Source organism: Chanodichthys erythropterus, chromosome 6 (genome assembly GCF_024489055.1).
Source record: "Chanodichthys erythropterus isolate Z2021 chromosome 6, ASM2448905v1, whole genome shotgun sequence".
NCBI classification, from domain to species: Eukaryota; Metazoa; Chordata; class Actinopteri; order Cypriniformes; family Xenocyprididae; genus Chanodichthys; species Chanodichthys erythropterus.
Genome location: NC_090226.1, coordinates 15,704,887 through 15,720,531, shown reverse-complemented (window position 1 = coordinate 15,720,531; position 15,645 = coordinate 15,704,887). Strand labels below are relative to the sequence as shown.

At 35.7% G+C, this 15,645-nt stretch overlaps 1 protein-coding gene across 2 annotated transcripts; it reads left to right on the top strand.

The window, feature by feature from the left end:
- Window positions 1–9,411: 9,411 nt before the first annotated feature.
- Window positions 9,412–14,985, top strand: prelp (proline/arginine-rich end leucine-rich repeat protein). 2 transcript variants are annotated; one of them, XM_067387329.1, is made up of 3 exons: window positions 9,412–9,619; window positions 13,206–14,188; window positions 14,266–14,985. In XM_067387329.1, exons 2-3 carry the CDS (start codon window positions 13,210–13,212, stop codon window positions 14,427–14,429), a joined length of 1,143 nt encoding a protein of 380 aa, XP_067243430.1. In that variant the 5' UTR covers window positions 9,412–9,619; window positions 13,206–13,209; the 3' UTR covers window positions 14,430–14,985. The 2 variants fall into 2 exon arrangements, with proteins under 2 accessions (XP_067243430.1, XP_067243431.1); XM_067387330.1 differs by lacking the exon at window positions 9,412–9,619 and adding an exon at window positions 9,863–10,774.
- The last annotated feature ends 660 nt before the right edge of the window (window positions 14,986–15,645 follow it).

The following is a 15,645-nucleotide window of genomic DNA, read 5'->3' as shown; positions in this document are numbered from 1 at the left end:
TTCACTTTTATACTACTAGGCCTATTCAACATTAAAAACAATAGAAGTGTTTCTTGAGCTCCAAGTCGGCATATTAGAATGATTTCTGAAGGATCATGTGACACTGAACACTGGAGTAATGATGCTGAAAAGTCGGCTTTTCCATCACAAGAATAAATAACATTTTTTAATAATATAATATAATATAATATAATATAATATAATATAATATAATATAATATAATATAATATAATATAATATAATATAATATAATATAATATAATATAATATAATATAATATTAATACAAATTAAAAACTAATATATTAATAAAAAAAAATATTGTAATATTATTTCACAATATTATTGTTTTACAATTTTTTTATCAAATAAATGTAGCCTTACGAGCATAAGAGACTTATTTTAAAAGCATTACAAAATTGTACCAACCCCAAATTTTTGAAGGGTAATGTAAGGCTTTTTGTTACCTATAGTCCAAAGTTAATATTCCATCACTGCATCACCTCTCTGATTACAATTTATTTTCCTCCAAACACCTGACTTAAAAAATTATGTTCTAAGATTCCAATAAAAAAAAAAAACCTTCATGTCAAATTATATCGACTTTGTAATTATATTCATCTGTGTTCCAGTGTTTATGACAAACACTTCTGAAATATTGAAATAAATCTTTGGACACAAACACATTCCACTGTTTGACATAAAGAATGATCACAGGTCCCTCAGTGAGTATTCATAAGCAAAATTAATTTAGCTAAAACAAATAGTGTCCACTAAAAAAAATGTTAATGATAAAGAATGACATGTCTTGGCTTCTTTTGTTTCTCTTACAATGGTTCTTATTAAATATAGGATACATGGATAACAGTTCCATATTTGGTTGCCAAAATCCTGTTAAAACATAAGAGACAAATATATGACGAATCAATCACTCAACTTCGACAAGGAAAACCATAAAAAGATGCTACTGTATCTGTAGAAGCATAGCAGCAATACAAGTTAAGTGTTTTTCACTGTGCAGTGAGTGCATTTTTGCTTTCAGTGTAGACAGACAAAAACACTTAAGACATGGTAGACAAGAGACTGAAGAGAGCTCATTCTCACCAGTCCAATGGAATGACGAGTAAATAACACCATTATGCTCATGCTTGTACTGAACTCTTATTTCACACAATAGCCGTCACAAGTCTGACTTGTGTTGGATCAAAAAACATTTCACAAAATAACAGATGTTTGATCAATAAGTCCAAATAAATGACTCCTCCATATTCCATATAGATCTGAGTTAATGGACCATGTGTTCAAGATAACTCTCTCTGGGATCTCCACTAGGATTTTTTTTAGCCTGGTTTGGACTTCACATTCCCTTGTGAAGACAACAGAAACAACCGGAAAACGACGAAAAGACGGATGAACCAGGAGGACTACAGTCAGATAATGTTTATTCACATCAAAACAAAGCCATACACATCATATTGATAATATTTAATAGTATATTAATAATATATTTATTAGTATATATATATATATACATATATATATATATGAATATGAGTATATATATATATATATATATATATATATATATATATATATATATATATATATATATATATATATATATATATATATTCACAAAGCTGGAAGGCTGAGAAAATACATAAACCACATAGCGAGGCAGTTTTGTTTAAACTGAATAATATATAGCTGAGTTGTGGTAAAGTCATTAGTGAGGCAAAAGACAGATTGATATCACCTCTGAGGGAAGAGGTGGGCCCACAACAGACCTCAGAAACATGGGTCTTACTGGTGCATATTGTAGCAGTGGTTGTTTAGAACTGCCTTTGATAGCAATTAAATAGTACTGTGTGCTATAGAAGCCTATTATAAATGCCTTCTTTAGTTACCCAATTAACCAGAAATCCACTTACTAAACAATACATCAATATAGCAAATACACATCAAATAAACCACTGTGTATAAATGCCACATCACAATGTATTAAAAGAAATTTCAACAAACTCTTTAAGGACAAACGGGTCTAAAACATTTGGCAGAAATACATTAAAGGTGCTAAAGAGGATGTTTTGTTTTATACATTTTTGCAATATTACTTGAAACTGTCTTTACTAACTGATAAAAGACTATTTATTAGGTGCACTGAAAGGAATAATATTAATATACATCATCTGTGCACGAGGTAGGGCCTTAAAAACATCAGCCAATCGTTTATGCGATCATCACGTAAACGATTGTCCCTCTGGCTTGTCAATCACTGCCATGACATTCCTTGTGCGAGACGTGCGCGGCTGCGCGCTCCAGTAACTTTCCACACTCCACAGGCGCCGCATGCAATGTTTTTGTCAGGAGACAGGAGTAACACCTACAGATTATGAGTTACCTGCGGTGAGTCCGACATAATGAATCCACTAACACGACACAGCGAATGCCGGTGGTAAACACTCATGTTTCAATACTCATGCACAAGTTTTGGGAGGCGTTCCCTCGAAATGAGCTGTGAAGGAGGGGGGTTGTTCTTACGCATGCGCTCATTTCAAAAACTCACTAACAGTCTTTGGATTCTCAGTCGACAAAAAGATCCTCTTTAGCACCTTTAAGTCGATTCAAAAGTTAATTTGGCTCAAATAACATCAAGTAAAGGGAACATCAACAAATTTAGTCCAAAGTCAACATTCAATTAACCCAACAAACAGAGGCCAGTGTTTCAAACTATTCAAAATGTTTGGATGTGTTTGTTTGATTGTTAGGGAGTTGTGACAAAGACAGTTGTAAGCAATGCCTTCTTAACACTTACAGATATTGAAGTGTCCTTCAATATACAAAGGGAATAAGTCCCTGAAAAGTCCTAGGACCAACCAGATAACAAAACAAAAAGATATCCCTCAAGATATCCCTTTTCCCTTTTTAGTTTTGTTTGCTCACTGTTTTCCACAAAGATATTCATGAAGTAGATAACGTACATTTAAGACACACTATTTTGTCTGTAAAATTATTCTAAACAAAGCCACAGTAGACTTAAACACTGCATAATTTCAAGCAAGACATGGAAGTGATGTTCTTTAATGAATCAATGTTTTTGAACAAAATGGTTGAGTGAATTATTCAATGACTCACTCATTAAGACAGTCACATTTTTTGTTCCTAAATTAACAAATCAATTAAGTGCATGATTCATTGGCTCACTCATCAACATTTATTTCCTGTATGAATTATTGGGTGCTTCACCTACTGACACAATGATATAACCTACAGAAAGAGTTACTGCAATACAGTACAAACAAAGAAGGATTATCATTATTAAATGTGATTTTGTATTATGTATTAAATTGATATATAAGTTGGATAATCTGGTTTGTTTATGCATGTGACGTTATGGACAGGTATGGGGAATTGGCGCGATGACATGCGCAGTGGTTTTTATGTGTGATAGAGGGCATGCAAGAAGGAAATGCATGTGACGCAAGCTGTGAGTTTAATTTATGTCTGCTCTGACAAATAAAAGTCAGTAAAGTTCCAGTTTACGTGTATGCCTGCATTATTTCGACGGACTCATTCTCGAGAGACTAGAGCTTCCTCATTTGGTCTACAGCCCCACTTACATTATTATTATTAAAAAAGGTTGCTTGTGATTACAACCTGCTTTGACACAATAATTGCTGCATAATAATCTATACATTCAAATGTCATCTTATATCATATGCCAAATCTACATGCATTGACCTTGCTATGTTTTCACAAATTCTGCTATGAATGAAGTAGGTAATGAGCTCTAGCTTTATTGACTATTTCTCCGATATTTTGCTGAGTTCACATACTCTACCCTGAGGGTTTGGCAAGTTGTGGTGGTTATTGGTGTCAGACTCTATGGGTGGGAGAAAGAGCTTGGTAAGCAAATATCTTAATGAATCTCAGTCTTATATCAACCAGACCTCCACCAAAGACATAATCAAAATGCTTATGGTGGCCACAACTGCATTACAAGTCTAGCGCTTCATTAACTCAAACACAGAGGAAAAAGCTGGGAGGTGATCCAGAAGTCACTATTTTTGTCTAGGTGGCAGAAGTACAAAATGTAAGGCTTGGTGGTTTGTTAAGCATGATGTAGTAGAAATAATAATTCTATGCAAAATTACTGTCAATATAGGGAGCATAAACTGCACTACAGTGATGGTGATGTTCACACATACTGTGTGTCTGAGAATGCACATCTGTCAATCATTTGTGTCTGTCTGTGAATGTGTGTAAGCACACACAATAAAAACAACCCAGATGGCAAGATTGCACACTTCAGAAGCACACAATCATCTGTCAAGCATATGCCGAAGGAAACCATTACACCTTAGCAATAGTAGAAGAACAATAATGTAAATCTTCCTTCAGATGTTCAGGGTCAGTTTAACCCTGCATCATCCGTATGACTAACCTAACATTGGTTGTTTTCACTCTGCGCCAAACCATTAAGCTCTTGTCAATAAATCTTAACGCATGTAATTAAGCTTGATATGCAAATAAATTTAAGTTGTAAGAAAAAGGAAAGACATTTCCTTGCCAAAAGGGTACTCCAGTTACACCCTTTCCAGCTTTTTACTTTTAATTAACAACAGACTTTAGATGTGCCTCAGATGACAATGAAACTGTATTAAATAATATAGTCTTGGCAGAGAATTTACCATACAGAATATTTGACCTAAATGATCTCACAAGCTACCAGAGTAAATGTCACAATGACTCATGTAGAGTACCGAGCAAGAGCCATTACAACACATGCAAAATCACACCCACTATAACACTGATGTAATGATGTTTGATAGAGACCAGCCTGCGCCTGAATAGTGAGAGCTAAACAGTTTTCATAATTTTAAGATTTAAATGAAATGTGGAGTCTCTTACAAAGGATCTTGCGGCATACAAAAGTGCTCTTCCCAAAAACATAACTAGACCAGCACAAGAAACACTTTTTCACATCACAGTTTAACAACAATGTGGACAAAGAAAACAACTATTTAACACATACCAATATATAGTGGAGATTATGAACCTTGGCGTAAAAATAAATAAATAAATAAATATATATATATATATATATATATATTTATATATATATATATATATATATATATATATATATTTATATATATATATAGCAATTGTGACTATTTCATCATATATTGTGACATTATTTCTTACAGTGACTATTTCTCAATTGATATTTTTTCTCACTTTTCCAACTTTGTATCTCACAATTGTTATTTTTTCATCATAATTGACTTAATATGTTATAATGTGACTTTATTTTGCAATTGTGATTTTATAAACACAACTGTGACCTAATATCTAATTGTGTTCTGTTTTTTCCCTATTTTCCCTGTCACTATATTTGCCCGAGTTCTCGTTCATTGTTTGTTACATAGTGTTTGCCAAAGTCTCCTTCATCGTCATTGGCTCTGCCCAGCTTCAAGGCTTCTTTACCACAGATGGTCCTGCCCCGCCTCTTCATTCTCCTCTCCCAAAGCCATCCAGTTCCTCGGCCTCGCCTCCGCTTTCTCCCTTCAGCTCCTTGTTCAGTGAATCTGTCCAGGTGCTTTGATCCACTTTGGGCTCCGCACTTTGATCCACATATCTCCACCTATGGCACCACCAGGCCTTCAGTGTCTCCCTGGGTCTCCACTTTTTATACAACTTCACATCTGTCAGATGGGCTCCTGATTCCATCCTGGCTCCTCCTTCCATCAATTCTACCGTGGGCCTTCGTTTGGGCTCTGCTCTGGGTCAACCTCTGGTTACTCCCTCCATTGCATCCTCCCTCACTCCTTTCTCCATCATATTTACCCTGGTGTTTCCCTCTGCCAGATCCTGGGTCTCATCGGTCTTCAACTGCTCTTCGTCCTCCTCCAGAACCCCTCCCTCCTGCATTTTTTGGACTTTTTTTCAGTGAGAATGTGCTTTGCTGGTGTTTTCTTTATGTTTATTTAAAGTATCTTTATCATTCATTCTGCTACAAGCATCTCAGCTTTGGAATAATATTACACATATATATCTCACAATTGTGATTTGTTGTTTGTGACTGTTTAATTGCAACATTCAACATTTATCACGACTGTATTTCACAACTGCAACATTGTTTCTTATAACTGCAACAAATGTGGAACTATCTCTTGCAATTGCACCTTTTTTTTCTCAGAATTGCAATTTATTATTATAACTTGTTATGTGCATGTGATAGCTAATATAGGGGAGATTATTTGTGGAGGGTTGTGATGGACTGGTACACTGAAAAAAGTTAACAATGAAATGAATTAAATGAAATGAGTTTGTTTTACTCAAATAATAATTAAAGTTCATTGTAAGAAAAAAGTTTTGTGAACATAAAATTTCATTGTAGTAAGCTAAACTTATGTGTGTTATTATGTGTTTTTTTATTTTATACATGCAAGTATATAATGACAGTCTCTTGGATAGTTATAATAGCATGTGTTATTTGCTATCTAACATTTAACCAAGATCTGAATTTGATGTTCATGTAAATGAACTGTATATAATTAACATTATGATGTTGGGTGAGGTTGAGAACTGTGATTGTTAAAGGTGCCATCGAATGTTTTTTTACAAGATGTAATATAAGTCTAAGGTGTCCCCTGAATGTGTCTGTGAAGTTTCAGCTCAAAATACCCCATAGATTTTTTTTTTTTTTTTTTTTTATTAATTTTTTTAACTTTCTATTTTGGGGCATAATTAGAAATGCGCCGATTCAGGTTGCGGCCCCTTTAAATAGCGCGCTCTCTGCCCCCGAAAACAAACCTTCTGTGTTTATGTAATCTGTATGAAAAGAGAGCCATGTCAGAAATCCGTGATTCAGCTCATTATCCGCTAATGCGGCCACGCCCACGGAGCCAGCGCTATTCAGACACAAATTCAGAGGCAATACATGCATTCATAGTCTCAATCGTGTATTTATTGTCTTGAAAAGTGTTTATCTGGATGTAAAAGTCATGGCTAGCGATCTCTAGGAGACATGCAGTTAGTTCCTGTTTTCTTTTCTTCTACAGATGAATTTTAGATGAGTTTTTGTTTCTTTAGCGCCCTCCTGCTGCTGTATGAATTGGAAACTCCATTCATGGAATAGCCTCTTCTTCTTTTAGATGAATTTGTGGACTAAAAATATACAGAGCGCCCTCCGACTTCAAGGATGAATTGAAAACACCAGCGCTCATAGTAATGACAATGAATATTAAGTTAATATAACTCCTCTGTATAGAAAATTGACATAAGCATATGAGAATCCAATATTTCTCCAAATGTGCATACTTTTAAACTAAAAGCCTATATTCAGACTCTTTGCATCACAGAAATACATTATATTTTAAAGTATAATATAAAACCATTACTTTATGTTGTAATAATATTTTTCTGTATGTTTCATATATCATGATGAGCTTGAGACATCACAGAAGGTTTTTTCACAGCCTACCTGACTGAAATGCCTCATTAATATGCAAGTCATTTCAGCTCATTACTATCCAATTCTTTTGTCTTCTCAGGTGAGAATGGCCCATTTTCAGTGGTGATTCACGCCTCCTCGCATACTGTGTTTCTTGGCAAAAAGTGTCTTACAAAAACTAAATCAATATATTGTTTTATATGAAGGAGTAGGCAGCATAATTTTTACATAATTTTGAAGCAAAAACTCTAGTTTACAACCTCCAATACCCAAAAGTCTTGTGAACACAGATATACTATACTTTTTTTGGCCTTATTTCAGTGACTTAAGTTTTTTTGGTTTTTCAATAACCACGCATAAATGTTATTCCTTCAAAAACACAAACATGTACATACATGTTCCTCACATATTATTGTAGCCTAGTTTTTGCTGAATACAGTGTAATGACACTTTTGTAATTTATATGTTTATGAACAAATGAAAAAAGCACAAATGTCAGGGCATGTCAAAACTTCTCCAAGCCCCAAATCAGCCTCAGACTCCAGAGGGTTAACAGTACATTAGCAACATACTAACGAAACATTTAGAAAGACAGTTTACAAATATCACTAAAAATATCATGTTATCAAGGATAATGTCAGTTATTATTGCTCCATCTGCCATTTTTCGCTGTTGTCCTTGCTTGCTTACCTAGTCTGATGATTCAGCTGTGCACATCCAAACATTAATACTGGCTGCCCTTGTGTAATGCTTTGAACATGAGCTGGCATATGCAAATATTGGGGGCGTACACCCTGACTGTTACGTAACAGTCGGTGTTATGTTGAGATTCGCCTGTTCTTCTGAGGTCTTTTAAACAAATGAGATTTATATAAGAAGGAGGAAACAATGGAGTTTAAGACTCACTGTATGTAATTTCCATGTACTGAACTCTTGTTATTTAATTATGCCAAGATAAATTCAATTTTTAATTCTAGGGCACCTTTAATGAGAAACACCTGTGCACCACACTGGACTTGTTCTGCTTCCATGGCTCTCGGCCAGCCCCTCTTGTCACAAAAGTTTTTAAGTTCTATTAACTTAAAAAAGTTAGTTCACTTAAATATTTTTAGGTAATACGTTTCCTCAAATGTTTTGAGTATTCTGAACTTGAGATTTACAGTGTATAAGTCCTGGGCTGTTTTAGAGATCCAATCAATCCCTGAATGAGGCTGACCACAATTACAGCCCACAATTGCATGATTCTTATTTAGCACAAATGTGCAAATCTGGGACATTGCCAGAGATCTCAGAGGAAAACAACACTGAACGTTCCCTTTAAAATGTAACTGATTAAATGCTGAAGCTCTTCAGACTTACAATTTTGAAACACCATACATCACAGATGTTGTTACTCCAGATGTTGAAGTCCTCTTGGGTTTATAATATAAGGTGGGTCTGACTTTATTGTCAACTGTGTGCAACTGTGTGTGAGGAAGACAAATAGGTTTCTTTGGGATTAAGAACTATGTATTGCACATCTCGTCACCATTGTTTTGCAGCTGCAGCTCACTGCATAAGGCACAAACACTCATGGGCCTGAAAGCACAGGAAAGAGAGAAAAAGGAAGTGTGAGAGAAAATACCAAATTGGGGAGCTCACGCAATAAGTTTTATTTAAAAAAAAAAAAAAAAAAAAGAATTCTGTCCAGTATTCTGTGGTTCTAAACTAAATAAAAAGCACATGATTTTTATGAAGTATCCCAAGGATCCGCGTGACCAGGCAGACGATGGTGCTGGAAAGAATGTTGACCCCACGCTTTCTGCATCGATCTCCACCCCGTCCCACTGGCCCTGTGGTCCTTAACACCCATTCATATGCATCCGTGTTTACAGAAGGGTAGAACAGATCTTGGTGTTAAGGGATGGACGTTTCGATTTAATTTGAGGCACTTTCCCTGAAGGAGGGGCAGGGAGACAGAATTGTTGACCTTCAGAAGGAAAAGAGGGAACGACCCAATAAGCAGCCTGCTTAGCAGAGGAGAACAGGGGAAGTACGGAGGAAAAAGGGGGAAAGAAACAGAGTGAGAGAGGAGGAGAAAGCAAGGTGGGAGAGCAAAACTCTGTGAGAGTGAAGTGACAGCTAGAGGATTCATCAATCGAGGGCAGGAACCAGCAACAGGTAAGAAAGACTTTGTTTCTTCAAAATAGCTGCAAATCAGTCTCAAATGAGACAAGCAACATATATACGTACTGATCAGAACATTTGTGGATACTGGCAAGAAATGAAATAATGAATAATGAATAAATTTAGGCATTAATTTAGTCCTAAAGTCTATATTCTTTAATAATTTATTTACTCAAAGCTTATGAAAATAATGGCATGATTACTTTGGCTGTTCCCTCAGCACCTTTCAGCACTTCTTAGGGCTTAATTAATGTCCAGATTTTTCACATGGACACCTATGAGTACAATGCTGAAACAGGTAGATGTTTCCTTGCAAGTTTTCTGTTCTCAGTTTTAATACTTATGTTAAAAAGTTTCCTTGACTGTAATATGAAAGAAGAAGATTGTTCTAATATAGAACAAGAAAACAAATAAATTATACATGATTCAGCTGTCTTTCGACCTGTCCAGGTCTATCCTCCACCCTGATATATCAAAGTCTTGTTACTGTGAACATTTAAGATGTCAGAAACCAGTCAAAATGATTAAAATACCCAACAGTATACAGCAGAGTCTGGCTATAGTGATTCCATAAGCATCTGTTACATCTATCAAACTGAGCCATCCTACACTCGATATGTCAGAGGAAATTTACTCTTACATTTTCATTAATCATATTAACTGCTTAGGTAGCAGACCTGTAATGCTTTTTCTAGGCAAAACTATTATTCTCTTGATTCAGAAATGGTATCCAAGAGACCTCTTTTGTCTTTTTTGACCTCTAACCAAATCTAAAACACATCAAATCCCTCCCATTTTGAGTCCTGCCAGCACTGACTCATAACATGTTTTCGTTATTATGAGTTTGTTATGCCTAGTAATGACCCAAATCTCCTTATATGGTCACACATATCATTAGGCTTTACAACACTGAAATGAACACAAGGCAGGCAAAAGGACAATCTCATTTACACCCGACCTAAAGCAGGCATGCAGAAGAGAACTAAACAAATCAACGTTTTCCCAGGTTTTCTTTCTCCCAAGGCCCGAGTCCTGCTGCCTAGTCTCCATGACCATGCAGCTGACATCCAGCCAGACACTTTGAGCCAAACATCTGATTGCGATCATCCATCAGACCCGCTTGCACTGCTTCTTGTTTTGTGCCTGGGTGTGAGTCTCTGCATAGGATTCATAAAATGTTCATTTCTCTAGTGTAAGGATTCCTCTAGGCTAAACAATGGAGTTAACCACAGATGTTTTTAGTGCTTGACCCATCTAGTCAAATCAAATATAATATTAGATAATAGTAACCCAGTGTAAGCAAATATTATAATGTTTACATATTTTAGACATGTTTTAATCCACTATGTTTATTAACCCTATTATATTAACACTGCTCAATAAAATTTCACAATTTTTAACCGTTAAGTTTCCATCATGAAGTTTTTCAAAAAAGAACTATCAAAGAAAATTCCTGAAGGTTCTGAAATTCCTCAAAGTCTGTTTTTTTTTTTCTTTCCAATCAAGTCTTCAACTTGAGATAACGTCCCATCAGCCAACCTTCCAAAATATTTCTAAAAGTGGTTTAAAATCATTGATGAAGTCACGAGGACCCTGAAAAACATCCAGTTGGCTGAACTGCAACTAAAACTTGAACATTCTGCTTTGCATCAGAACATTCCTAAAGAGAACATCTGGAAACTTCTCTAAAAATGGACGCTGAAGCACAGTTCGATAACACAGCAAGATAGTGATCTAAAGACATGAGACTCCACAGTAGAAAGGCCAAAAAAGCTAAATTAACATATTTTGATGTTGTCTAGTCAAAGTTCAGACATAAACCCAAAAGATATGTGGCCTAAAATGAGCATTACTTGCTTTAAAACATGCTTCAAAGGGGACTGGGTTAAAGGTCCTGCAAAATTAAAGTCCAGCAAAGACCGAATTATTGAAGCTTTAGTGGCAGACATTGTTTTTTATACAAGTTAAGAAACAGATGAAGAATCCTTGATAAGAGTGTTTGGCCTGATGAAGGTGCTTTATTAATATATTATAATATTATATAATTTTGCTAAATATGTTAAAGCTAATATTAATTTGAAATTTAGAAATGTAAACTTGTATACAATTATTAAAATACACAATAATAATTATTCGGTAACAATTCAGTATAGGAACATGACTTTTCCCTCAATAAACTCTTAATTTACTGCTTATTAATAGTTAGTAAGGTTGTTATTAAGTTTAGGTATTGGGTAGGATTAAGAATGTAGAATACTGTCATGCAGAAAAAGGCATTAATATGTGTTTAATAATTACTAATAAATAGCCAATATTCTATTAATATGCATGCCAATAAGCATCTAGTTAAAAGACCCTAAAATAAAGTGTTACCAATTATTCTAATTTTTTAAACTGTTGTGTCATCTTCCATTAAAAAATAGTCTCATATTATGTGAAACAAAAATCAAGTAACATCGCTCATCTTTATATGTTGTGCCTTTGAACACCAGCTGAATTATAAACTAGAGACTAACATCTTGAAAAAACACTTTTGGCTAAGAGCAGGTTGGCTACTCTGTTTGATCAAGATTTATTTAATCCTCCAAGTAATGATGTAACATTTTTGGTGTTCTACCAATTAGCAATTCAACTTTAAGTGGTGCAGATAGCATAGCAACACTATGACTGCTCTAGCATTGGTTTCCTCCAAGCTCCCTAGGGTGTTTAGCCTGTTTCCCTCATTAAGACTCACTCTTTCCTAGGTCTTGCATTGGACAATAGAGTCTTTATCACAGCCCTGTGCAGAAAACCTGTAGAGTCTGTAGAAGTCATAATAATCCAGCCAAACTGGAAGCAAACATGACAGCATGCTTTGACAAAGAGAAAAAACAAAACAGTTAACAGTTTGTAGCTGTGTCATACCAGACCCTGATCAAGATATCATAGAAAGAAAAAAAAAAAACACAAACAATGAAGATGTATCTTTAATATCTCTGTTGTCTCTTCTCTCCTTCTTATGGTTCTTTTCCCAAAAAGACTAAAAAGATCCCAGAAACCTCACACTTGGAGTTTCAAATTGTGCTCAAGATTTTGCAAGATATGCAATTAAGTGAAGTCAATATGCCAAAAATTAAAACATAAATTAAAAAATAACTTACTCTTATTTAATTTTCAATATTTTAGTCTTTTAAAATTGAACTTAATTTTAATTATTATCTTCATGTGCTCTTAAGTTGGCAATAAATGACAAAGTTACGGTAACACTTTAGTATAGGGAACACAAACTACTACAACTTTCCCTCAATAAACTAATAATTAACTGCTTATTAATAGTTAGTAAAGTAGTTGTTAAGTTTAGGTATTAGCATTAAGAATGTAGTATAAGGTCATGCAGAATAAGGCATTAATATGTACTTAATAAGTACTGATAAATAGGCAATATTCCAGTAATATGCATGCTAACAAGCAACTAGTTAAAAGACCCTAAAATAAAGTGTTACTTTACACAATCCTTATTTCTGAAATAATTTATATTATTGCACTAATCAGCACAGGATAAGGCAAAATGACAATGTTGTTTTTCTGCTTCTCTGTTCAGGACCATGAAAGCTGGGCTTGCATACTGCTCTCTTCTTGTCCTTCTTCTGATCACGGATGTCTGTGGCCAGCGAAGGCCAAGACCAAAGCCTGCCCGCCCATCTACCACCAAGAAACCTCCTGCCCCCAAGAAACCATCCTCTCCTGCCACCAAATCTGTACCCGAACCCCAGGAACCCACAGATTTCCCCCCTCCGATCCTAGGCCCTCCCTCTGAATTCTCAGACTGCCCCAGAGAGTGTTTTTGCCCACCATCTTATCCAAATGCCCTGTACTGTGAAAACCGCAACCTCCGGAAGGTCCCGATCATCCCATTCCGAACCCACTATCTGTACTTACAGAACAACTACATTGATCAAGTAACTGCAGACTCCTTTAACAACTGCACTGAGCTTAAGTGGATAAATCTGGGAAACAACCGCATCCGTTCAGTGGAGAAACAAGTGTTTGAAAAGCTGCCAAACCTCCTTTATCTTTATATGCAGAGGAACCAGCTAAAGGAGGTGCCCGACGACCTACCGGTCGGTCTGGAGCAGCTTAGACTCAGCCGCAACCAGATCTCAAAGATCCCTCCTGGAGCATTCAGCAAGATGAAACATCTTGCGCTTCTGGATCTGCATCACAACAGGATCAGCGACAGCAGCATGGGAAAGAACATCTTCAAAGATCTGAAGAACTTGATTCAGCTCAATCTGGCCCACAACATCCTACGGAAGATGCCTGCAAATATACCCAACAGCCTCTTCCAACTGTTCTTGGACAGAAATAACATTGAAGAGATTCCACAGGACTACTTCAAGGATTTCACAAACCTAGCCTTTGTGAGACTTAACAACAACCAGCTCAGTGACAAAGGTCTTCCAAAGATGGTGTTCAACGTGAGCTCACTGTTGGATTTGCATTTGGCCCATAACAAGCTGAGCACTGTTCCCATGTTCAACTCCGAGCTGGAGCAACTTCACCTCAACAACAATAACATTGAGAGTATGTACTTCATTTCAGTTTTTGTATTGTGCCACAGAATATTTTCCACAAAATAACACATTTACTTGTCTTTGCAGATATAAATGGCACTGAGATCTGCCCCACTAACTCTCACAACACGCACGGTGAAAACGGAGCACCCAAACTGAGATATCTGCGTCTGGATGGCAATCACTTGGTTCCTCCTGTGCCCTTTGATGTCATAATGTGCTTCAGACACCTCCATGCTATAGTAATATAAGACGTTATGAGTGATGAACAGATTTATGCATGCCTGTGCACAACCAGGCCTTCCTGTCTACTTGACAGTACTGATTGAATCAAACAGTACCAGAGAAAACAAGTAAGGAATTAAGAACAAATGGCAATGCATTTTTTTTTTTTTATCCTTAATGTTCAGGAATGTTTCAGTGTGTAACCTAAAAACCTTCAATGCATCGTATTTATTGAATTTCCTGTCTTGAATACAACTGAGCATGAGTATTCTGCATTAAACGTTTCTATGTGATTATACAGAACAGAAGCAGCAACAATGGCTGAGTGGAAATAATTAAACCCTAAAAATAAAGGTACATTAACTGACGTATGTGCTACAGACAACTAGTGTAGTTACAATGAATAAACTGCAAGAAGTATACTGATCTATAGGGGTAGACTAGAGATTTGATGAAAAGAATTATTAACAGGGGAATAATGTAACTACTGTGTAGTTGAAAATGTCCTTAATGTGCCTGTGTTTTTAAAGTACTGTGTGTAGTCCTGCCTTCATCTTGTGTCAATATTTCTATATAAATAAAAAGAAAACAATTCTATTCAAACATACTTGCACCTGCTATATTACACACTTCATATAACATAAAAATACAATAAAACAATAATAAATGGAGCAATTCCAACAGGATCCTCATGCCATCCTCGCACCACCAAAAAGACACAAACTTTTCCAAAGCCAAATGTACCCAGCACAAAAGAAAATTGTGTCTATAGTGACATCTTGTGGTAAACTATTATCAAGTACAGTACATTATATTGAGTAAATGAATCTTTAAGGCCCAGTTTCACAGACAGGGCTTAGATTACACCCGGATTAGGCCTTAGTTCAATTAGGGCATTTAAGTAGCTTTTATAAACGTGCCCATAAAAAAACATTACTGGTGTGCATCTTGAGACAAAACAATGCCACTGACATATTTTAAGATATGTCAGTGTAAATTGCATTCTGTTAAAGGGATAGTTCACCCAAGACTGAAAATTCTGTTAAAGTTGTTCCAAACCTGTATAAATTTCTTTGTTCTGCTGAAGACAAAGGAAGATATTTGGAAGAATATTTGTAACCAAGCAGATCTCGCCCCCATTCACTACCATAGTATTTTTTTCCTACTATGGTAGTCAATGGGGGCGAGATCTGTTTGGTGACAAACATTTATTCAAATATATTTCTTTGTGTACAGCAGAAC